The 22,470-nt window shown below is 31.1% G+C and overlaps 5 protein-coding genes across 5 annotated transcripts; 3 read left to right on the top strand and 2 right to left on the bottom strand.

The window, feature by feature from the left end:
* Nucleotides 1–3,496: 3,496 nt before the first annotated feature.
* On the bottom strand, nucleotides 3,497–8,117 carry LOC107185525 (dual specificity mitogen-activated protein kinase kinase 4). The gene is made up of 9 exons (XM_015573220.1): nucleotides 8,075–8,117; nucleotides 7,524–7,595; nucleotides 5,146–5,263; nucleotides 4,963–5,052; nucleotides 4,703–4,880; nucleotides 4,513–4,632; nucleotides 4,066–4,365; nucleotides 3,754–3,980; nucleotides 3,497–3,662 (listed from the first exon to the last, which is right to left on the bottom strand). The coding sequence occupies exons 1-9, from the start codon at nucleotides 8,115–8,117 to the stop codon at nucleotides 3,497–3,499; spliced, it is 1,314 nt and encodes a 437-aa protein (XP_015428706.1).
* Nucleotides 8,118–9,501: 1,384 nt separating this feature from the next.
* On the top strand, nucleotides 9,502–11,670 carry LOC107185526 (transmembrane protein 186). Its single transcript, XM_015573221.1, has 3 exons — nucleotides 9,502–9,566; nucleotides 10,145–10,365; nucleotides 11,346–11,670. Exons 1-3 carry the CDS (start codon nucleotides 9,502–9,504, stop codon nucleotides 11,645–11,647), a joined length of 588 nt encoding a protein of 195 aa, XP_015428707.1. The 3' UTR covers nucleotides 11,648–11,670.
* Nucleotides 11,671–11,754: 84 nt separating this feature from the next.
* Nucleotides 11,755–14,142, bottom strand: LOC107185527 (28S ribosomal protein S7, mitochondrial). The gene is made up of 5 exons (XM_015573222.1): nucleotides 14,093–14,142; nucleotides 13,155–13,340; nucleotides 12,854–13,085; nucleotides 12,635–12,772; nucleotides 11,755–11,846 (listed from the first exon to the last, which is right to left on the bottom strand). Exons 1-5 carry the CDS (start codon nucleotides 14,140–14,142, stop codon nucleotides 11,766–11,768), a joined length of 687 nt encoding a protein of 228 aa, XP_015428708.1. The 3' UTR covers nucleotides 11,755–11,765.
* A 914-nt stretch (nucleotides 14,143–15,056) lies between these two features.
* Nucleotides 15,057–16,310, top strand: LOC107185528. Its single transcript, XM_015573223.1, has one exon. It carries the CDS (start codon nucleotides 15,057–15,059, stop codon nucleotides 16,308–16,310), a length of 1,254 nt encoding a protein of 417 aa, XP_015428709.1.
* A 2,509-nt stretch (nucleotides 16,311–18,819) lies between these two features.
* On the top strand, nucleotides 18,820–20,386 carry LOC107185598 (elongator complex protein 6). Its single transcript, XM_015573318.1, has 3 exons — nucleotides 18,820–18,934; nucleotides 19,052–19,193; nucleotides 19,568–20,386. Exon 3 carries the CDS (start codon nucleotides 19,588–19,590, stop codon nucleotides 20,380–20,382), a length of 795 nt encoding a protein of 264 aa, XP_015428804.1. The 5' UTR covers nucleotides 18,820–18,934; nucleotides 19,052–19,193; nucleotides 19,568–19,587; the 3' UTR covers nucleotides 20,383–20,386.
* Nucleotides 20,387–22,470: the final 2,084 nt, after the last annotated feature.

Consider the following 22,470-nt stretch of genomic DNA (forward strand, 5'->3'; position numbering starts at 1 on the left):
AGACATGATGTGGACGCATATCAATGGATGGAACTTAAAAAGCCCAGGCTACAGCCCCAGGCGAGCTACAGATATAGCCACGAAAGTGAGCAGTATAGATTTCAGGAGAGCGATGGTGCTCCCATAAAATATTCAGGAAAATTGATTACGGCGACGACAGCAGCGCAGCAGCAGCAACAGGACGGCGAGAATATTGTAGTCAAATCAATCGGTGATTACTAGAAAAAAACCTTCTGAACGGCTTATTGGAATATTTATTGCAATTATGTCGTTTACCAAGATTAATTAGAAATCATTCTTAAATTCCTGCAACGCCATGTAACTTTGAAGTCCGATACTCATGTGTCTGTACTTTTCAAATCTGGTTCCATTTCGCGCCACAAGGTGGCGTAGCATCTTATTATTGTACTACTCCTTCAAAATTCAAGGAGTATGTATATAATAATATTAATATTGAATAATAACAATGATAATAATAATAAAATGAAAACAGGACGTAGTTCCGAAAAGATTCACCCTCAAATTTTCGTGAAACTTGGTAAAATCGTCCTAAATACTCCCAAATGAACCCAGATAGCACATTGCGCCTAATGACGCCTCGAAGACGACTTAACGGCGCTTTAGACCTAAAATAGCCATAAAATGGGCATCTTTAAGGCGTCATGTACTATCTGGGAACATATGTAAACGGTTTTTTGGCGCAATTGAAAATTAACTGTTATGTTAATTATGTATTGTGCAATAAGATTTTTTAAAATATTATTATTTAATGTCCTACGAATCGATCGATTTAAGAAACCAAATTTTATAGGATTCATATGATTTAGAAGGTGAAAAATTATGTAAAGTTTGCAAAAAGTATATATATACTTTTTATATTGTTTCTTTTTATGCATCTGATTTGCTCATTATACAAATAAAACATCTTAATAATCAGTTACTATTTGCAGTTTTTACTTAAGATAAACAGACCATAAGTTCTATAATTATCTATTTAGATAATTAGCTATTTAGACTTATTCTAAATATCTTATTATGTAATGACGTTCCCGGGCCGCACCATGACACTTGCCCGTTAATTTCACAATATTTCCGGCAATAAATGAATTAGGAGATTTTAGAAGCATACGAAACTTTTTTATTGTGTACACGTGTAGGAAAAATAATACAAAACATTAAACTGTCGTTCGTTATCAAAAGTTTTGCCAATTCATATATGCGTATTGCCAATTATTCGTAAAAATACACCTAACGGATAAACACTATATTGCCTGGTAGATGTAATCTATTGATTGTTTGCTTTTTAACAATGAAAAAATTAACACTTCATTGCACATGTCGATTGCTTTTTTGTCCGTTCCGCAACTATTCAATTATGCTTTTTTCTTTGTAATATAAAAAAGAGTTTATGTAAGCAAACTTCAATTTTAATAATTTATGCGTATATATACACTTTATGTAATCACTAGTGTAAATCATACCAGCAACATGTACGTAGAATGTCCCACTGGTTTCCATGCAAACATTTAAAGTGTGTTCAACACCAAAAACTGCGAGAATTATGTCATAGAAATATAGGTCCATAGATGCTTTGTTTACTTGTCGTAATAAAAATATAATATATGGAAGAAACAATGATGGCTTTATTTTAGGGCAGATTTAAAGTGTCAATTACCAATTCTGAAAAGAGATGAGTTTTTCAATGAAGTGAAAATAATCTCTAACTCTCGAGTACCAGCCAATCCAACCAGCCAATCTTTGCAACACTAATTTTCTAATAAAACATATATGGACCTATGTTTCCACGACATATTTCTCTTATTCTTAAGCAAACAACACACAAATCAAATTTGTATGGAAACCTCTAAGACACACTGTGTATACACAGTTATGAGTAAAAGTTATATGATATCAGACAGTGCATAATATGCCACTAATTTTATGCACTTTTGTACATCGATGCATCAGAAAAATGCAACTGCATTTTTTTAAAATTGGAAACCTATGTTTTTGACTACACCAATCGATGCAGTTTCTTGTGCTCTACATAAAAGTACGAACATACTTATGCCCTAAACTTATTCGTTGGGAAGTTTCATGTTTACAAACATTGTAATGGAACATAACGTAGGTACTCCGGAACACTTGCCGAGAGACCGAAATAATTCAGAGAGCTTTTAGCTTCGATAACTTCTTAACGAATAAATTTAGGGCATAAGTATTTTTATGTAGAGCACAAGAAACTGCATCGACTGGTGCAGTCAAAAACATAGGTTTCCATTTTTAAAAAAAGTGCAGTTGTATTTTTCTGATGCACCGATGCACAAATGTGCATAAAATTAGTTGCATATTATGCACCGTCTGATACCATTTAACTTTTATTTATAACATCCTATTCTATTCTCAACCGTTTAGGAGGTACAGCCTGTTCCAGTTGCGTGGGACACCCTGTATGTAGTATATATATATAATATATATATATATATATATATATATCAGACGGATAGTAATACTTATTTATACATGTTATTTATCAGTATGTGTATATTCACACGCATATACAATTTTACGAAGGAGCTGTGCTATTTTGCGGAATAAAAAAATTGTTAACTAGATATTTTATTTCGTAATTTCAACATGAAAATAAAGTAAAAAATAAAACAAAGTAGAATCAGTTTTACACGTGTTCAAAATATGTTTAAATATATTTTGACAGAAAAAAAAGAACAAAAAGGAACGAAGCTACTGAAAAATATGATATTCATATTGTAGTATAATATAATGTGGATTAATTTTGCGATAGTAACAAGATAATAAATTTTAAATTTACATTTCTCTTTGATATACTACAACAAGAACAATCATATTTCGTTGCCTTCATGTTCATTTATACCAATGACTTGAAGCGATACATAATATGTACAATACCATAAACGTGTGAAAAATAAAGAAATAATGTCACAATATATTGCAATGAATTAGATTAATCCTATTGAAATCTATATTGGAAGGATTGTAAAATTCAGATTCTAACACGCGTCATAAATTATAATATGAAACCTTGAGAATGAGAACGAATGTAAGCCGAAATAACTGAGAGAATTTCGTATTTCATAGACTGAATATCAGACCTGTAAAGTTACATCATTTTTATTCTCTGGGTTTCAAATACAAAGCGGGTAAATAGATTTACGATCTTCTTGTCGTGATTTCAATTAAAAGGTCAATTTAGAATTTTCACCCTATACGTTACTTAGTAAATGTCAACTCGTCGTTAGAACACTTCTAATATTTATGTATATAAGGACTCTGCAACACCACGGTACATGATTCTACACAAAATTATTTATTATCAACAATGATCGATGTCGATTAATTTTACTATCTATGCTAGACCAAAGTGCAAATGACCAGCTCATTTACAATAATCGGATTTTAAATTTCAAAAGTAATAGAAATTAAGGTACAAATGTGTGTATATTCTTATGCTTTCAATTTAATGTCGATTAGTGGTAAAAGGCGTTAAACCCCTGAGAACCATGTTGTCAAGAACACCGCTTATGTAAGCATCCACATCCACTGTATCGTCTTCTGCTTTTCTGATAAAGGGATGTTCCAACAATTTGTTATACTTCGGCCGTTGTGTCTCTTCTTTAATTAAACTTTAAGGAAAAAATCGGATAAGTGGGCATTATCTAGTTGAACGCAACGATTTATAAGAATTCGTAAGTGTTGGATATCAAATTAATTTACCATGTATTCACAAAGTTCACAAAATCCATAGTAAAATGATTTCCATTTTCATTGGGCGATAACCGCGGTGGATCACCTTGAACCACTTGATAAAGCTGCTCGAACACTGAATTCCACTTGGGATATGGGAAATAACCTGTAGCAACTTCCATTAATGTTATTCCCAATGACCATACGTCGCTTCTCACATCATAGCCCCTGGCACGCTGAGGATCTATCCTTTCCGGCTAAAATATCACCATAACATTAACTTCGTCAACGTATCCATGAAATATTCTTAATGCCTTCCATTTAATTTGTTACTTTACATACAGCCATGTACGGTCTGCATCCAGCGTCTCGAGTGCGTGCAATAGAATCTACTAACTGTCCTGATATACCAAAGTCGCACAGTTTTATATTACCATGTCGGTCTAATAAGATATTGCTAGGTTTCACATCCCTATGAATTATTCTCAACTTTTCCTTGAGGTAATTCAACGCTTTCACTGTAGCGACAGTAATTTTTCCTAAAATACGTTCTGGTATTCTATCCTTCAATACCTCATGGATAAACTTATAAAGTATATCCAACGAAGTGTCCATCAGTTCCATGCAAATCCAACAATCACCCTAAACGAAATGAAACAAAATTTTATTAAACAGAGGAAACATAAAATCCTGTATTAAGAACTATTATTTATGTAAAATTTCAATAAACGTTCAGGGTCGACAATGGAGTACCAATAATTATTATTATATGAGTACTTATGGACTTACTTCTTTAAATAAGGCTCCGTAAAACTGCACGATGCATGGACATTCATTAGATTTCATTACAACTTCTAAATCCATTAGTAGTTGCTTCTGTTCCCTTTCATCCACCGTAGAACGAATTCTCTATAAAAAGGAATTTCAAATTGTGAACGTTATGGTGACTTTTTTATAATAATGAAATTAAATTATATACCTTCACAGCCATAACAGTGTTACTTATCCTATGAATCATTTTATTTACAGTGCCAAAACCACCACGTCCTATTTCTCCTAAATCTTGAAGATCTTCACTCGTGAAATCATATATCACATTTGGTTTTAGCTGCAATTTTCCAGTACTTTGCATGGACTGACACATTCGTAACTTATCCCTACGATTATATTGCAATCTTTCTCGTTATTGTATAAATAAATTACATACATACTTGATTGTTAATCGCGTAATTTAAATACCTTGCTTTATCAGGAAGATCTGCTGGCATTGTAGTACGTGGTCTCAGTGGCAGTTTGGGTAAAGCTAAAGGCAAACTCGGACGAAAAGATCTATTGTTAAATGTAATAATAATTTTATCAGAAGACATTATTTCAAAATATAAGTGTGAATTTTCTTGTATCGTTCTTGAATGGATATCTCACATGGGTGGACAAGCTGCTGTAGCTCCAGTTGAATTGGAAAGGGAAGAATTTGTTGAATTGATTAGTGTCATCTCACTTCCTTGTGTTTGAAAACTACATTTCAACTGTCTTCGTTTTTCTGTTATAAAACAAGCAAAACATTATTAAATTATGTATGATATATACAGACTGTTCTAAGTATGTGTTTTAATACATTAATAGGTGATGAGCAAGTTGAAATCGAACAAAATATGTTCTATAATAGCATGTCCAGACTTTTTTCATTTTACAGTAATTTCTCAAGATTATCTGTCGAACTGAGTTCTTTTCTATGAACATAACGAATTTAACAACTAAAGTATAGGAGATACAACAAAATATATTACGCACTTATAAGTTCTATTTCTACTCATTAATGAACCTATGAAATTTCAAAACTCTATGACTCTTAGCATAGCTTTAACAGCTGAAGACATGTTAAAACTTTAAGGCTGTATTACTGTACACTGAAAGCAAATCAGACATAGGTCTCGTGGAACATTTCTCTACCATTTCAGCTCCCCTTCTACCACCACTTAAAGTACTGAAACATGTACTTGAGGTATACCCTGTATATATTTACATTTATCTTCACCATTTACATCTTAACCTCGAAAAGATTAAAATGTCGATGGTGAAAATAAATGTAAATTTACAATTATAGCTATATTAGCTTTTAAAGCTTCCTAGGAATCACTCGACCAACGATCTGTTAAAAAACTGTGTCAACATTTGCGTTAGCCACTGATACAATATACAAATTTTATTCCTCATTGTTTCTTTATCAATTATGTATCAGTGGCTGAGGGAAAGTTTACACTTAAACATTGAACAGAAAACGACAATATTCAAGCCAATATTATATAGTATAACATTGTCAGTATAACATTGTACCTCATTAATTCAACAGTTAACTATTCGTGAATGTACAACTAGACTAACAAACTGTGAATAATTACACACTCTAATTTTTCCATAATGACGATTAACAATTCCTATTCATTGTGAAAATTCACGTTTGTTCATTGTTTTTTCATGATCATGTTATCGAGGCACAAAGAAAAAATGAACCACTTTTTGACCAGAAAGTTACAAGATGTGCCTTACATCATCCAGATAACAAAATATTATCAGCATCAGAATAAACTTCTCTAGAATTGGTGTTTTATTTTTGACCAAACAATTTTTTACATTTTTCATTACATTGGTTAGTTGTTCAGTATTCACATTTAAACAATTACTTTTAATTGTTTCTTTTAAATCAGTTACCGAAACAACAGGTTGTGAATACACCTTATTACCAGAATACAAGGTATGGGACACTATGTGTGTGTGTGTGTGTGTGTGTGTAAGTACAATGTTAGTAAATACAGTAGTGGTAATGATTTAATGCTAACATAGTAATTGTGTAAAAAGTGAAATATCTCGTAAAATGTTCCATGTATGCATAATGCAAAATGTTCTGTCAATGCATAAATGACCTTACCTGATACCTTTTACATGCAGAATGACACGAGGGATCAATTTATGCAAAAAAAATCGTAGCGTTCCATTTAAAGAAAAATGCAATTGCAGTTTGCAAGTGCACCCATGTATGCGTGAAAAGAATAATAGTTGTATGATAGAGCTTGTTAAACAATGCAAAATTTTCCTCTACGATTTTTTTCTAACTTCCCTTGGAACAGAGCTATAGCCCAGCCCAGTTATTAGAATCACCCTGTATATGACATTCAAAGCAACAGTGGTTAGAATATTTCTATTACTTATTTCTGATATACTGAGAACCAAGTATGTACATTTATATACATTAAATTTCTTTGCTTATTGAGAATTTAAAAACTAGCATTAAAACATATTAAATGAAGCTGCTATTATGTTCTAATATAACTGTAATCCTATAAATATAGAAAAGAAATATGAGAAAGTATACTTTCTAAAATATTATTTCACAATACAAAACATTTTTCTTAACATAATCAAATAATCAAGTACTCTATGTTACTGTATATTAGCTTTGTTCAAAATTATAAAAGTATATAAAATATATCATTCTGATCTGAGAAAAGGTAAATTTTCCAAAGTTCAACTAGGATTTCCTGTTAAAAATTTTAAATATTAGAATGTATCTGTAAATATATATACTTCTTATATGACTGTACATAAACATACATATTAAACTAAACCTCAGGTGGATGTATTTAGTAAAATTAAATTATAAACTGAAAAATAATAAAAGACCATTTTCTGTATTCTTGAGGGAACAATTAAGAAAGCTAAATGATATCATGACACACATATATGCATATATATACAACTGTCTATGAGTACATAGTCTAATTACATGCATGCATATATTATACCTGACATATCGTTTTGAACGTCATTGATAGGTCCAAACTCCATACGTAGAGAACTAAATGATCTGCTGGAACCTGAAAATGAAAAATAAGATTCTGAAAATTACAAGGTTATTAGAAACATTGCTTTGTACAAATTATAAGCCATATATGTACATATATAGATATATATATATACATGTGTGTGTGTGTGTGTGTGTGTGTGTGTGTGTGTGTGTGTGTGTGTGTGTGTGTGTGTGTGTGTGTGTGTGTGTGTGTGTGTGTGTGTGTGTGTGTGTGTGTGTGTGTGTGTGTGTGTGTGTGTGTGTGTGTGTGTGTGTGTGTGTGTGTGTGTGTGTGTGTGTGTGTGTGTGTGTGTGTGTGTGTGTGTGTGTGTGTGTGTGTGTGTGTGTGTGTGTGTGTGTGTGTGTGTGTGTGTGTGTGTGTGTGTGTGTGTGTTTGTGTGTATATACACAATGCAATTATATGATTTCCTATCAATAAAATAATATTTAGGTTATGTAGCTAGATGCACCATTATATTTACTGTAAACATTTATAGTTTTGTGACTTACTTTGATTAGTTGGAATTGAAAAATTTCCACGGTTATCAGTCATTTTCAAGATTCTCAATAGCTAACTAATAAACGAAGAACCACTTATTAAAGGCACTCCTCTCTTAGGAGACCTTTCTGCAAGATATTAACAATGTAGTATACGTGTTTTGCTGCAAGCGCACCATTTGTGCAATTTTATTTTTTGATGAACAAGACACACGAATATCCTATTTTATTGTTACTTCTAAACACTTGTATTTAATGGTCACTCAATTTTCTACCATAAAAATCAAAGTGCACGTCACCACAAACTTGTCGTGATCAGTAACAATCAGTAATATAGTTGACAGCTGCATCGGCGTGTGCGCGTACAACGAAGCGTAATCGCCGAACAAAATAGTGTTCACCCACGAACAAACTCTGCTTCAGCTAGGGGAAAAATCGGCGTAAGAATAAGGGCCTCCTACCACTTGGTATTCGGAAATTACTGAAATTTATGCCAAATTAACGTTCGATTTAACATTTGTTTCAGTACTTAAAGTAAATTTACCAAGTGGTAGTGTTACATCCAAATTTGGGGAAAATATAAATCAAAGAGCTGGGTTGGTGCCCGTGAAGCGATAATCCGCTCTGCTCGTTATTATTTCCAATTTGTAAAGGATAACTTTTTCTTATAAACTTCAACTTATTGTTTTTATTAATATAAATTTAAACGATAACAAATAACTCAATTTAAATGAAATACAATTTCATTTAACACAAAATGAACAATGCAAATATTTGAAGCTTTTAAATACAGGTTTACAATTATATGCCAGAATCAGGTTCTTAATTGAATAACGTTTTAATTTCCTATTAGTTTTTATACATGATGGTTTTTCTGTTTTCTTTAACAAATTTTTATGAATAAAATCTTTAATAACTAATGTGATTGGACAATTTTATCTTTCACACGAGCGTTTCACCTATTCTATGAACAATTCCTTAACAACTAACTAATAAACATTATATTTTGATACTTAATCAATTAATTTTAAGAGTTGAATTAGCGCCTTTAAAAGAACATACAGTATACATATATAATATAGATGGCATTCTAAATCAAATGAACGATACAGGCGAATACGCAACAATAGGAAGTCTTTCTGCCCTAGCAGAAGCAGAGTTTGCCTTCTGCCCCCCAGAAGACACTATGCGAAACTATACTCTCATCTATGTCACGATGTTCTATGATATAAATCGCAGCGAGAAAAATCTTGAAATTTCTTTACTGTTATTCCAAAAATGCACGCTCTATCGCTGTTTGTATTTTATGGACATTTATTTCTTAATATTTTATGCACAGCAGAAATTCTGCTGCAGAATCAGTTTAGGTTTTAGACTTTCTTTGGGTTTTAAATTTTAACAGAATTCTGTAATAGGCGGGTTGAACCGGGTAAGCCCCAATGCGGGCAAGTCGATTTCGTTTAACTGCTAATATCTCGGAAATGGAGCTTCAGATTGCAAAACGGTGAAGACTTTTCGATTTGTATCTGCATAAGGAATGTCCATGTTGCGGATTGCCCCATCTTTTTGAGACACCCTTATACTCTGTTTAATCCGCCATTGCAGACTTGTATAAGGTTAAATTTCTAGGTTAGGTAATCTCTTGTCCAAAGTAAAATCGACTATAGGGCACAATAGGGAAGCCTAGGGAAGAAACCACATGGTCAAGGATGCTGTTGTACACCCGCGAACAAACTCGCTTCCGTTAGGGAAAAAAGTGGCGTAAGAAAAAAGGTTCCTACCATTTAGCAAAATTTATTTCAGGTACTGAAATAAATGTTAAACCGAATGTTAATTTGGCATAAATTTCAGTAATTGTCAAAACTAAATGGTAGGAGGCCCTTCGCCTACCTCACTTTTTCCCCTAGCGAAAGCCGAGTTTACTCGTTGGTGTACTTTAACAGTTAGTCTTTAACGTGAAGAAAGAAACTTGTTTTGTGTAGACAAAATGATACGAACTTCTATGCATTTACAAAAAGTTAAACTTTATGAACGGTTAATACATCGGTTATCTTTTAATAGTAATATATTTCGACATTGCAGTCAAATAACAGATCAACAAGACATTATTCCGAAAAAGAAATCACAAATATTTCCCGATTATGAAATAATCTATAGTTTTCCAAAAATAAAATATTTGGCCATGTTAAATCTAGCAAAGCGTAATCAAACTATTATGTGTGGGGCATGTATATTACCATGCGTAGGTTTACAATGGATAGGTTTTATTTCACCATCTGGTTGTGAAACAATCCTACTCCTTAGTAAGTTAAAATACTGTACGCAACTCTACTAAATAAGAAATGAAATAGAACAACATAAAGCAGTTTCCTCTAATATTGCATTATACCATTCAAGCTTTATCTAGAAAACAAAGTATTCTATAGTTTACAAATTACTCTATAATCTATACTCTGTAGAATATAGATAAATTCCATAATCATTTCCATAATGAAAAGGGATATATGATTTCCAGGTGGATCAAAACCTACAGTAGATTTATAAAATCTCCTTTATTCCAATTGTAAATAAATATATTTTATTCTGTTCATGAATAAACCTTTGAAAATTAATATCGATACAATATTAAATCAATTCAGTAAATATTTACAGTAAATGGTAACAATATAGTGAAATGGTTGACCCAATAATATTGTAAATAAAGTTTCATTCGAGATATCAGTCAGTAATCTACAATAGTAAAGAATCGACACCTTGTCTTGTACTGTCTAACATATTTTCCTTACAAATTAATTTTTGTTTATATTGCTTTCTAAAGTTTTTGGCATGAATATCCTTAAGTTTTCTGATGAAGTTTTAAGATTTTTGTTTGATCAGACCTGCAAAAAGTACTTTATAGCAGTGTTTCCCAAACTTTTTCAACAATGGAACACTTCACAAATCCTGAAATTTTAATGCAACACCTTGGTTATTTTGCGGAGTAGCTAGATATAAATAATAAATAAAATAAATGAGTAAATCTAAGCGTTAAGAAAAAACAAACATTTATTCTCGGAAGTTAATTGTTTAAAACAAAACACGTAAAAATAATCTTTTACGGAACACTTATTCACTTTCCTTACATAATTTGGAAAACACTGATCTATAGCACTACTGGATTGACTGTCTCGCTATAGTATTACCATCCATTGTATTTAAGAGAGGTACATTAAGGATTGCATGAAAGGCAGTTTTTCATTAAAATATCTTAAACTTATGTAATTTTTTTTATCATGTGTTTTAGGTTGTTGGTTTACCATTTCAATTCATATTGCTACTATACTGTTGACCAATGCTGTTGGATATATATATTTCAATGAAAAGAACCAACAAGTAATAGTATCATATTTAAGTTATTGGGGTAAAAGGATAGATCTAAAAACTGACATCGAGAATATTATACCAATTTCAGAATGTCGTAAGAACGTGTTTTATATGGTATATAGAGTATTGATGATTAAAAATTGTAAACACAATTTGAAACTAACCATACCATACGGACAAACCGTTCAAAAAGAATATATGGCTTATATACTGGGTATTTAAGGGTCATATTTTGTATTGAATACACAGTTATGTTCTCACTTTATATAAATAAATGCTCGTATGAACAATGCCTTAGTTCTTAATATGAATATATTATTTATAAGACTAGTTTTTATATTTATGTCCATCTAAAATGCGCATAAGCCCGATTTGCTTCACACTGTCTATGTAATTCTTGCTTTTTTTTGACGACTCGTCCCTGAAATATAAACCATTGTAAATTATTAAATAATTACTAATATAATATTATCTAGAAAATGAATGTCATGCATTTATATTAGACGTAAATATATAAAGCAAAATAAAATAAATATTTCAATAAAAATTTTATAGGCTTCTGGTTGATTTTGATTAAAGTAGCTGTTAATAAAAGGACTCTGAAAATGTGTATCTAAAAATGAGATACATTTAAGCATTAAGTATAGACCAGGGTTTCCCAAACTGTGTTCCGCTGAACCTGAATAGGTGTTCCGCGACAATTTGGAAAGGTTTTATCATCAAAGTCATTAAGCGCTTTATTTATTCATATTTTTATGTTTATATTATATTATAGTTTTATATTTAAAAATAATTACTAAATAAATAATGTGTTTTAATAACATTTTTTTTTAATTTACTAGTAGGAATTACCCAACCTAAAAAATAAGCTGTGTTCCGTTAAAATTTCCGGGTTTGCGAAGTGTTCCATTGCAGAAAAAGTTTGGGAAACCCGGGAATAGACTAACAAGAAGTGACGCAGATTTGAAAATTTCCTCAGATCTTTTTCTTCTCAAATGTCTCTTAATAAACATTAGTACCTAGCAGAATATATGACTTTATTGTGTCTTTTCTTCAAAAACAATGAATTTCCTATGTATGTATGTATGTACATAAACATATGAAAAACACTTAGGTAGTTGTAATTTCACACTGGTCTAATGTAGGACTAAGGCCTTTCCATTTAGTTATGAGCAGGGTAGTATTTAAATAGAATATTTATATACATACCTTATTACTAGCAGCATCAAGAAGTTCACGTGCTAACACTGTAGGTAATGGTGTTTTAGTTGCTTCTCCTTTTGCACTTCGAATTAACCAATTCATTGACAAAAAACTAGCTCTTGTATCAGTCACTGGTACTGGAACCTATAAACGATAAAAAAAATTCCTTATGTCGTTAAGAATTTTTTTTTATTTGTATGAATTTAAATGAAAGTATGTTCTTACCTGATAAGTAATTCCACCCTTTTTAATCTTTTTCAATTGCAAAATTGGAGTACAATTCTGTATGGCGCGTTCCAAAATTACTTTTGGATTCAATTCAATATATTGTTTTTGTTCAGGTGATGACTTATTATAATGTTCTAATTGCATTACTTTAATATTTTCAAATGTTTTTTCCAGTAATGATCTAGCTAATACTTTTCTACCATCACGCATTATATAGTTCATGAATTTCCTGATAAATACGAATAATAAATACTGAACTATTGAGGTTTTTCGTTTAATTAAAAGTTAAATTGTATACCTAGCAAGTACATCATGAAATTCAGACGATGTATCAGAGGTAAAGGCTGATTTAATAGGCATATGAGCTAATGTAATTCCTTCTTCACTTTGAAGTACTTTTTCTTGTTCATCTTTTTTAAAAATTGGATTTCTATAAGAACTTGGAAACATACTGTACTGCTGGATGATGTTTATTGGTATACATCTAAAAAATGTATAATATTATATTATTCATTATTAGTTAATCTTTCATACTCAAAGAATTTTTTTAGTGTAAATGACTATATACTTCCAGATATTTTTATTATGCCAGTAAACTATTGTTTTTCTACCAAAGATTTATAAATATTTATAATTTAGCTTTTACTCAATGAATCAGTGAATACCACTCTTGTTCAAAAATGTCCTTGTAGTTATTAAATTCCCTTCTTTATTCCCTATTTTTAATTGCTATGAAACCCGTTTATTCAATTGAATTAAAATATTTGATAGTTGTAGCGTTTCTCTTTAAATTTTAAGGTTCAACATTTATTACACTCATTGATTCTTTAATACTATTTAATAAAATTATTCACGGAACACTTACAAGCATTAGCAATACATAAATCATTAAAAGAAATCACTAGCTACGAAGATTTATGCATTTATAACATCTGCTAACCTGCAACAGGTAGTGCAGTAAAGTTTTAACAAAATATAATAATATCTACGTACTGTCATTACCACATTCAGACCCCTAACACGGCAAATTAAATTCTGCATAATTCTAGTTTTTACATACTGAGACCACAACTTGTGAATTTGCATAAACATTCGTACTATAATAATCAGATATCGCAATTTAAGGTTATATGGAGAAACTTATATTAAAGAGTGTACAAAAGAATTTATGAGATAAACTGGTATAGGCTTACAATGTTAAAAGGTACGTATATTTTATAAAATTACCAAGATTACCTTTTCACATTGTGCAAAAGTAATACGTTAAATGGTTTTACAAGGGCCATTTCTGTATACAGTTCATTCACTTCAATTGACTTCAATACACTTTACCACATTTTACTATACTATGTAATAAAATCCGTCAAAACAACTATGGCGGAGAGCTGTCACGTGATCACTGATCTGTACATACTGGATACGGTATGGGCATACATACATACAGAGATGGGCAAACTAATTATCTAGACTCTACACAAAAAGTTTCGAATAACGAATAAAAGATAAAAAAAGTATTTCGTCCTTTATAATTGTTTAAACATGGAAATTGGAATTTTTATAATAAAATAATACTTCTTTATGAATGAATCGACATTTGTCGAACAATTATTTAACCCTATATGAGCCGAATTTTTTTCAGGACTATACATTTAAAATACAGATTAATAATGAACCCAACATGTCTTTTTCAGCAATTGTTTGTTTTATAATGTTATTGGTTAGTAAGAAGATATTATATAACAAGATGTATACGCCACCTTATGACAAGAGTTAAATTATTTAATAAAATATCGATACATTAGTATGTGATTTGAAAGTTACACGGACCCATAGAGGGTTAATCTCATTTACTGTTTAAATCTCAGAACGACACCTGCTGCTTTTCACTGTGTATTATTCGAATAAAATTCTGCCCAACTCTGCATACATACATGTATATGGACATAGTAGTGTCCGACGGACACATTTTCACATTAATTTACATACGGAATCAAAAGTATTGGGTTGTTAAGTGTTAAATATGTATTACACCTCTTCTGTGGTTTTAATCAGGTCTTTCATAGATTCAACGTTAAACATTCAATAAGAAGAGACGTGCAAATGTTTAGCACCATTTAATATGCGTACGGTTGAGTCAACAAGTTTCATTGAAAACATAATTTGTGATTATTATAATCTATCAGAAAGTGATAAAATAAACATGGCAACCACCAGTGAACAGTCGCTTTCCACTTCGTCGATATGTGGCAGACATCGTCCTCTTGGAAGTCAAGCGAGAGAAATTGTATACAATGTATACGCATATTTGGCAGAAAACAAGAAAAAGTTCCTTTTAGAGTACAATGTTCTCGAATCCACATCAGACGCCACTGGTGTTTCGCGCTCGACTATAAATAGAATTGTACGAGAAAGGAAAAAATCTATTACTGACGAAGATTCCACTTTTCCATTTGCTCCGAAAAAGCGAGGTGGTCAAAATAAAATTGAATTTAGTCCCTTTGCTGAAGGAGCTATACGGAGAAAAATACACGAATTTTATCTTGTTAGAAAAGAGTATCCATCTTTAACAAATCTATTGAACGCTCTACGTGAAGATGGTACACTAACTTGCAGTAGAGAATCTCTTCGCTTAAAAATAAGAGATCTTGGATTTGAATGGAATGCAAACGATCAGTCCAATAGGAAACTGTTAACTGAAAAGCCAGATATAGTGTCTTGGAGACTAAAATATTTGCAAGCCATAAAGAAATTCAGACAAAGCAATCAAATTATTGTGTATCTTGGTACAACTGACTGGCATACATTGAGTATTACAACTAAATGCTGGCAATCGCCTGAAGAGATCTCCAGAGGCAAGAAGGTTATTATTGTTCGTGGTGGAGGAGAAATGGGATTTATTCTTAATAGCTTATTATTGTTTAAGTCAAAAACACCAAAACAGGATGAACACAGCAATATAAACGGCACTACTTTTATGAAGTGGGTTAGAGAGCTTGTAATACCCAATTTGCCACAGACTTCTGTGGTCATTGTAGATAACACACCATATCATTGTTTCAATGAAAACATTAAATCAACAGTTATGCAGAACATTAAAGTGTACCCAGCATCAAAGGAATCTGCTTTTGATAAACTTCTACAAAGCCATGGTCATGAAGTATTAAGGCTTCCACCATATCATGTGGACCTTAATCCAATAGAATTGGTCTGGTGGGATATTAAAAATAAGGTTGACAAAGAATGTTTATCTACCAAGTTAAAAGAGAACAAAGACTTTCTTTTGAATAGTTTTTATCAAATTGCTGTTGAAAAGTGGAAATCTTATTGTACGCATGTACAGAAAATAGAAGATGAATATTTACATCACAATGAACTGATGGAAGGTAGAATGGATATTCTTATTGCACAAGTAGAAGACAGCGCATCGTTCGATGAAAGTTCAGAGGATGATTGAGAGTGATTTTTAGAAATTATAAAATTTATAGCCCTTGTATATAAGGTGTACAAAAAAAGGTGAATATCGCATATGATATACAGCAATTCACTATGTTGAATATAAAGCCCTCGGGAAGCAAGCCAAGAACTTTGTCACTCTTGAAGTGGAAATGATTGTAAAATGTAAGTAACTAGTTTGTTTTTAAATGTTGTGTACAATATGAAAACAAGGAATTATCTTTAAATTCCTTTTCCTGGTTTGAATAAAGGTGTACTTTTTTTTGTTTGCATACATGCTTTATACTATATGAATATTTTATACATATAAGCAAATCCAAAATATTTTTCAAATAATTCAGTAATGAGCAGAACGTTTAAAAAATGCTAGTGGCAACGTAAAACAAAGATTTGCAGTATTCATGTTCATAGATTATCTTATTACAAGAGTCAAAGATAATCTTATCTTCGTAGATAATCCTTTGCTTTCACATAGCATACAACAATGATTAGATTCAGAAATAAGTAAGCCACTTACATAGCTTAGCTTAGTAAACACTACCTACCACAAAAATCCTAAATTTTTTTGTTTGAACACTGTATGAATACATATGTATATAGAAACGAGAATAACCTTAGTGAGGTTATAATGTCATAAAATTTTTTTAGACACTGTAAGTAATAAGAAAAGTATATGATAACCGAACAATAAAATTAGACATTGAAACATTCCACTTTTAAATACACATGGATATTTGATGATAATGATGTCATGACACAGGAAAGACAACGGGGACAAATATGTATGAGTTTCTACTGCAGTTTCAGCCTAGTAAACATCCTCATGTTTATATAACATTATTATACAATGTACACATCATTTGCATATGAAATTTGATTTATATTAGTGAACCAAATATTACATGGTCACCTTGTGAGATTAGAATAGGAATTTGTGATCTGTTTACTTTGTTCTTCCTTTCCTTCTATTTACATGTGTACACATGACAATATTTAGTTATTTATATGTTTGTACATACATGTACATATATATAATATATTTTTGTACACACATTATTACTCAAAAGTATCAAATTGTATGTTTGTAACGGTAAAAAGAATATAGTTATTTATTACAAGAATGTATGAATTTATAGACTCAAGTTGGGAAACTTTATATACAACAAGAAAGAAATGTATATGATAAAAGTAAAAATGAATCAATAGTATTTGTCTTTTTATTGAAGAAACCACATATATTGTTTCTCATTAATCGTACATATAGACAGTAATTAAATACTTTTGAGCGGTAGTATATATCAATTGTGTTTATACTTACAAGGTTTTCCTAGATCTGTAATATTGAGCTGGAGTATATCTCATATTACATTAAATATTCATCTTTATACAGAGAGATAAAATATATGAAACCGTGTATTGTCAGTATTCTGACATAAATGGTCATTAATTATAGTGAACACCATGTAAAATGTGAAACTCAGATACTGGGACAAATGTGATATGCCTTACAATCAGTAATACTGATAAACACATATTTATTCAAAGTAAACTTCTAATTATCTGTCCTTGTAAAATCTATTTCCATTTCTGGTGTAACTTTTTAAATAAATAATGAAGGATAGTATACTAACTGTATAAATCATAAATAAATTATATTTATTCAGATTCATTACGAATGATAAATGAAGTTATACATTTATGCACAAAATTTTAACTAAGTACAAATACACTATTTTAATAATTATCATATACAGAAGTTACATTTGCAATATCTGTCAATATTATTTACAAATTCACCGAAATCAGTCTTATTGTTACTAGTTCCGACATACGAAACTAACTCCTTAGACTTAGACATTCGTCTATATACTCCACTTTTACGTCCCAGAAGACATTTCGTGAAACAGCATTCCCAGCTCTGCTACAGTGATCTGTGGAGCGGATCGTAGTGTCAGATGTGTGATTTGTCAGTAATAAACTCACCTGAATTAAAAAATTTCAATCTAGAAAAATTCCTTGTACGTTTATAATTCAACATAATTTGATCGCTCCATTATAATTCAAACAACAAAAAGTCTTTGATGATAACAATAGATGGAGGGAATACAATTATGGTCACGGAAACGTGAAAATAATATAAAAGAAATGTCTATAAGATACAAATAAATAGTTTTGTGAAGTACCTTTTTCAAAACATACGTATTTCGTGATTATCGTTACTACAAATCCAGGTCTTTCATAAATAATTATAGTTATTCTTTTGAAAAGTAATAATTTAATTATAATGAAGTATCAAAAAAGTGGTGAGTGGCCAATTCATTTCAACTTTTCATTTATAATCTACTACTTTTTTTTTTTTAAATGCATATTCACTCCAGTTAAGGATGTGACGAAATCAAACACAATGGCGGCGTGTTCCGTTACGTGTGTCAGATAGGAGCGTATTTGCTTGCAATAAGTCCAAGTATGAAGCTTGCCTACTCTATTATTCTAAGAAAAACACCGCACTTACTAAAGCCCTGTACCTTAAAAGGACAAAACATTTTACTGTATTACTCTCTTCTATTAATTACTAGCATAATTATCAAGTGAAGTTTGTAAAAGGCTGATGTTGAGTAAGACTGAGTAGGTTGTCTTTTGCAATGAATATTTTAATGACATGATACGTTTCTGCAAAAGTCACGTGTTTTTGTTGTGTTTTGCTCCATTTTTAACTGGAATGAATAATAGTGTCCTTTCCAGGGATAACCATTTTAAATGAGCTCTGACGCTCCTACTGGAAGCAAAATGGACCAATAGGATGAAATCACACGATAAACCAAGCTGCCATTATTATTTTGACACGAATTGATACGAGACAATATTGTTACTTCGAATGAACAGTGTATGTATTAAAACTTTAACAATAAGCTCGTACTTTATGTATGATGAATTAATTTTTAGTGTTCATTTCGATTATTATATGGCATTTTTAAATGACGCGGTAAATTGTTAGGTATACGAGAATTAGGTATTCCAATATTTCTCATCTATTAATTATACATTGTACAAATTCAGTGTATAAATTTTATCGAATTTGAAAATATTTAATTGTAAAGAATTCCATTTGAACTGTAAACAAAGGTATTCCAGTTTATAAAGATATTGAAATTTGTGTATCGTATTATGAAAATAAGTTGTTTTCGTAATAAAATCACATATATGTTATGATATTTTTTTGGGGTTATAAAATGTGAATATTTATTTTCTCCTTTCTAGTGCAAATTGTTGGTAATAAAATGGACCCAGTAACTAATGTGCTTGGTATTGATAAAGTAGATATGGGCGGAAAATTCATTTTAATCGAGGAACGACCTAACAGCAACGCACATTTTGTGTTAAATTCAATTATTATCAATGCGTTAAATAAAAATTACGGAATTTGTTTTGTACTTTTTCATAGTACCTTTAATCATTATCATAACGTGGGTATGAAATTTGGTTATAATCTTACAATGTTAAGAGCAGAAGGTAAGGTTAATCTTATAGAACCAATGAAAATTATTGCATCGAATATTCAATGCACAGTCGATGAAGAAACACACAAACTACAAGAAGCTGATACTAAAGTAACACCTAATATCAGTAGCATCATAAATGATAGCTTGTGTAGGACTATAAGAAATGGATACTATGAAATGACAAAAAATAACCATGTGGTTATTGTAATTGATGATTTGAGTCACCTTTACAATTTAGGATTCACTTTAAGAGACTCTATGTATTGCCTAAGATACATAAGATCGCTCATTGAACACGACAATACATCCCAATTGTGTATTGTAATACATACGTATGAACGTGAACTGCAGAGTTGCATTGCGAATGTAGCTGCAGATACTTTAAAACATATGGCTCATTTATTTGTTATAATTGATTCCCTTGAAACAGGATATTCTAGCGATATGTCTGGAAAAATAACAATTAATTGGAGAATAGATTGCATCCGAAGAACACACAATTGGTCAGAGATATCAAAATACCTGTATAAGTTGTCAGATCGACAAGTAAAAATTTACACATCTGGTCATTAGTTATGTTACTGTACAATAATTACCATAAATTAATTGTGATTATATTTATTACGTACGTTTGCATACTAAACCATAAATAAAATACCTTTTTAAGTAATTATAAAAAAACAGATACATTCATGTTTATATCCTTATGTCTCTTACAAGTGACATCACCCAATTGATACGCGCGATTCTAATGAAAATTGGCAGACAGGTAGGAAAGCAAGAAATATTAAACATATAAATATTGTAGCTACTCCTGTTCACGTTTAAGAGGTGAAAAAAGCCCAGAAAATGGGGGCTGGATAAATTATTTTTTTTCAATATCTTGAAATCTAACGGAGATAGAAAACATAGGAAATCGAAAAGTTGTACCAGAAAATAGTTGGCGCCGAATGTTAACGTATCTTAACAATTTATATCTCAAAAAATTGCTCCCAATTTTTTTTCGAATCTGAAATTGTTCCCACAGCACCGTTTATAGTTAATGAGATATTCGCAAAAATTTGTTGTTTACAAAATACGTAGTAAATGGCCTTTTTACACAAATATTATGACACCAAAAAATTGCTCCTGATTTGTTTTATAATAATCAATAGTCAGATATCTCATTCACAACTTATTAACGAGAAGCAAACGAAATATTGTTGTTGCATAGAACTTAGGTATTATTACCGACTAGGTATAGAATAGACCCGTCATCCAATGCTTTTTTCTGTCCCACGTTCATAGGGCTACGTAGCCCTGTTACCATTTTAGTGTCAATACCTGACGTTACCGATAAAGCATGAATTTTGAGTATTATTAGCACAAATGAAATGTTATATATTCCATTCATATTACGTGTATCTATATGATTTCACGAGAATAAAAATATCCGATGCTTCAGTTTAAGGTTAAGGGATAAATATGACAGTCATGAAACATGAAACGGAAAAGTATATATTTTTTCACTTAACTACAAGACAATTTATTCTAAATGCATCGTTAATGGACATTTTACTAATGTTACTTTTTACATGTTCTTGTTTTATTCGTTTTTATATCTTGCTTTACATTTGTATATTTGTAACAGATAAATTCAGAATAGATGTAGTTTCATAAATAATTTATTAAATCTACCTTTTGAATGCCTTACCGTAATGGGGTACCGTAATTGGGTCGTTCAAGGAGGAAGGTCGTTCAGGTCGGCAAAAACAATTCAACACGAACAAACCTGCGTACGCCCAATACATAACGGCGTTAGCTTCCTCACTTTCTCGTGAGCCGTCGCGGAGGGTGGGCGTGCGTCTCATACTCGTCCTTTCTCTTGTTACTAACCCATTGTTTGTTGCAGGCATTCGACAACCATCAATTTATTTACTGTGCATATTGTTGTGTCCCCTCTCTTGTTACTAATCCCTTGTATGTTACAGATGTTCGAGAACCATTGGCTTCGATATTTATCTTCTTATGTACTGTGATTCATTTACTGTGATTTATTTACTGTGCATATTATTAATTTATTTATTGTGCATATTGTTGTGTCCCCTCTCTTGTTACTAATCCTTTGTATGTTACAGATGTTCGAGAACCATTGACTTTGATATTTATTTTCTTATGTACTGTGATTCATTTACTGTGATTTATTTACTGTGCATATTATATATTTTATGTGTATTGTATAATGAAAAATATTTTTCCAATCAGTTATTTCATCGAAAGAAGACATCGATCAACGTCTACATCTTCAAAGCGTGCGTCTACCACTGCGTTAAGTTACTGTAAGTTAAACTTAAATCATAATTCGATATTCATTGTTATATTTGTTAGAAATAATTTGAACGAGACACGTGCTTTCAGTTTGCTTTATTTTCCAACTCTATCTGCTTTGTCTCTTTTGCCCGTATTTATGTTCTGTTCGCACTCCTTCCACTTCCCTTTCATACATCATTCGTCCAATCACTCACACCTTACCTATTACTCGATCTCATTCGTTCTTATTTATTCGGCGCGCATTCCTTCCGCATTCAAACATTCTTTTTCGCCACATATTCATATTCATCATCGCATCGTTTATTATTAATTTTAGTCTATCTATTAATAGACTTAAATTATGACCATCCA

This window comes from Dufourea novaeangliae, unplaced genomic scaffold (genome assembly GCF_001272555.1).
Source record: "Dufourea novaeangliae isolate 0120121106 unplaced genomic scaffold, ASM127255v1 scaffold48, whole genome shotgun sequence".
Classification (NCBI taxonomy): Eukaryota; Metazoa; Arthropoda; class Insecta; order Hymenoptera; family Halictidae; genus Dufourea; species Dufourea novaeangliae.

Bases quoted from the DNA above. Each gene is read 5' to 3' on its own strand.
- LOC107185526 (XM_015573221.1), top strand. From the start codon at position 9,502: ATGCGGGCAAGTCGATTTCGTTTAACTGCTAATATCTCGGAAATGGAG. The intron at 9,567-10,144 runs GTGAAGACTTTT...TCGACATTGCAG, and splicing joins GAGCTTCAGATTGCAAAACG to TCAAATAACAGATCAACAAG. The intron at 10,366-11,345 runs GTAAGTTAAAAT...CATGTGTTTTAG, and splicing joins TGAAACAATCCTACTCCTTA to GTTGTTGGTTTACCATTTCA.
- LOC107185527 (XM_015573222.1), bottom strand. From the start codon at position 14,142: ATGGCCCTTGTAAAACCATTTAACGTATTACTTTTGCACAATGTGAAA. The intron at 13,086-13,154 runs GTATACAATTTA...CGTATTTATCAG, and splicing joins TTTCATGATGTACTTGCTAG to GAAATTCATGAACTATATAA. The intron at 11,847-12,634 runs GTATGTATATAA...TTTATATTTCAG, and splicing joins TTGATGCTGCTAGTAATAAG to GGACGAGTCGTCAAAAAAAA.
- LOC107185525 (XM_015573220.1), bottom strand. From the start codon at position 8,117: ATGACTGATAACCGTGGAAATTTTTCAATTCCAACTAATCAAA. The intron at 4,366-4,512 runs GTAAGTCCATAA...CATTTCGTTTAG, and splicing joins ACGGAGCCTTATTTAAAGAA to GGTGATTGTTGGATTTGCAT. The intron at 3,663-3,753 runs GTAAATTAATTT...TTTTCCTTAAAG, and splicing joins GTGAACTTTGTGAATACATG to TTTAATTAAAGAAGAGACAC.
- LOC107185528 (XM_015573223.1), top strand. From the start codon at position 15,057: ATGGCAACCACCAGTGAACAGTCGCTTTCCACTTCGTCGATATGTGGC.
- LOC107185598 (XM_015573318.1), top strand. From the start codon at position 19,588: ATGGACCCAGTAACTAATGTGCTTGGTATTGATAAAGTAGATATGGGC.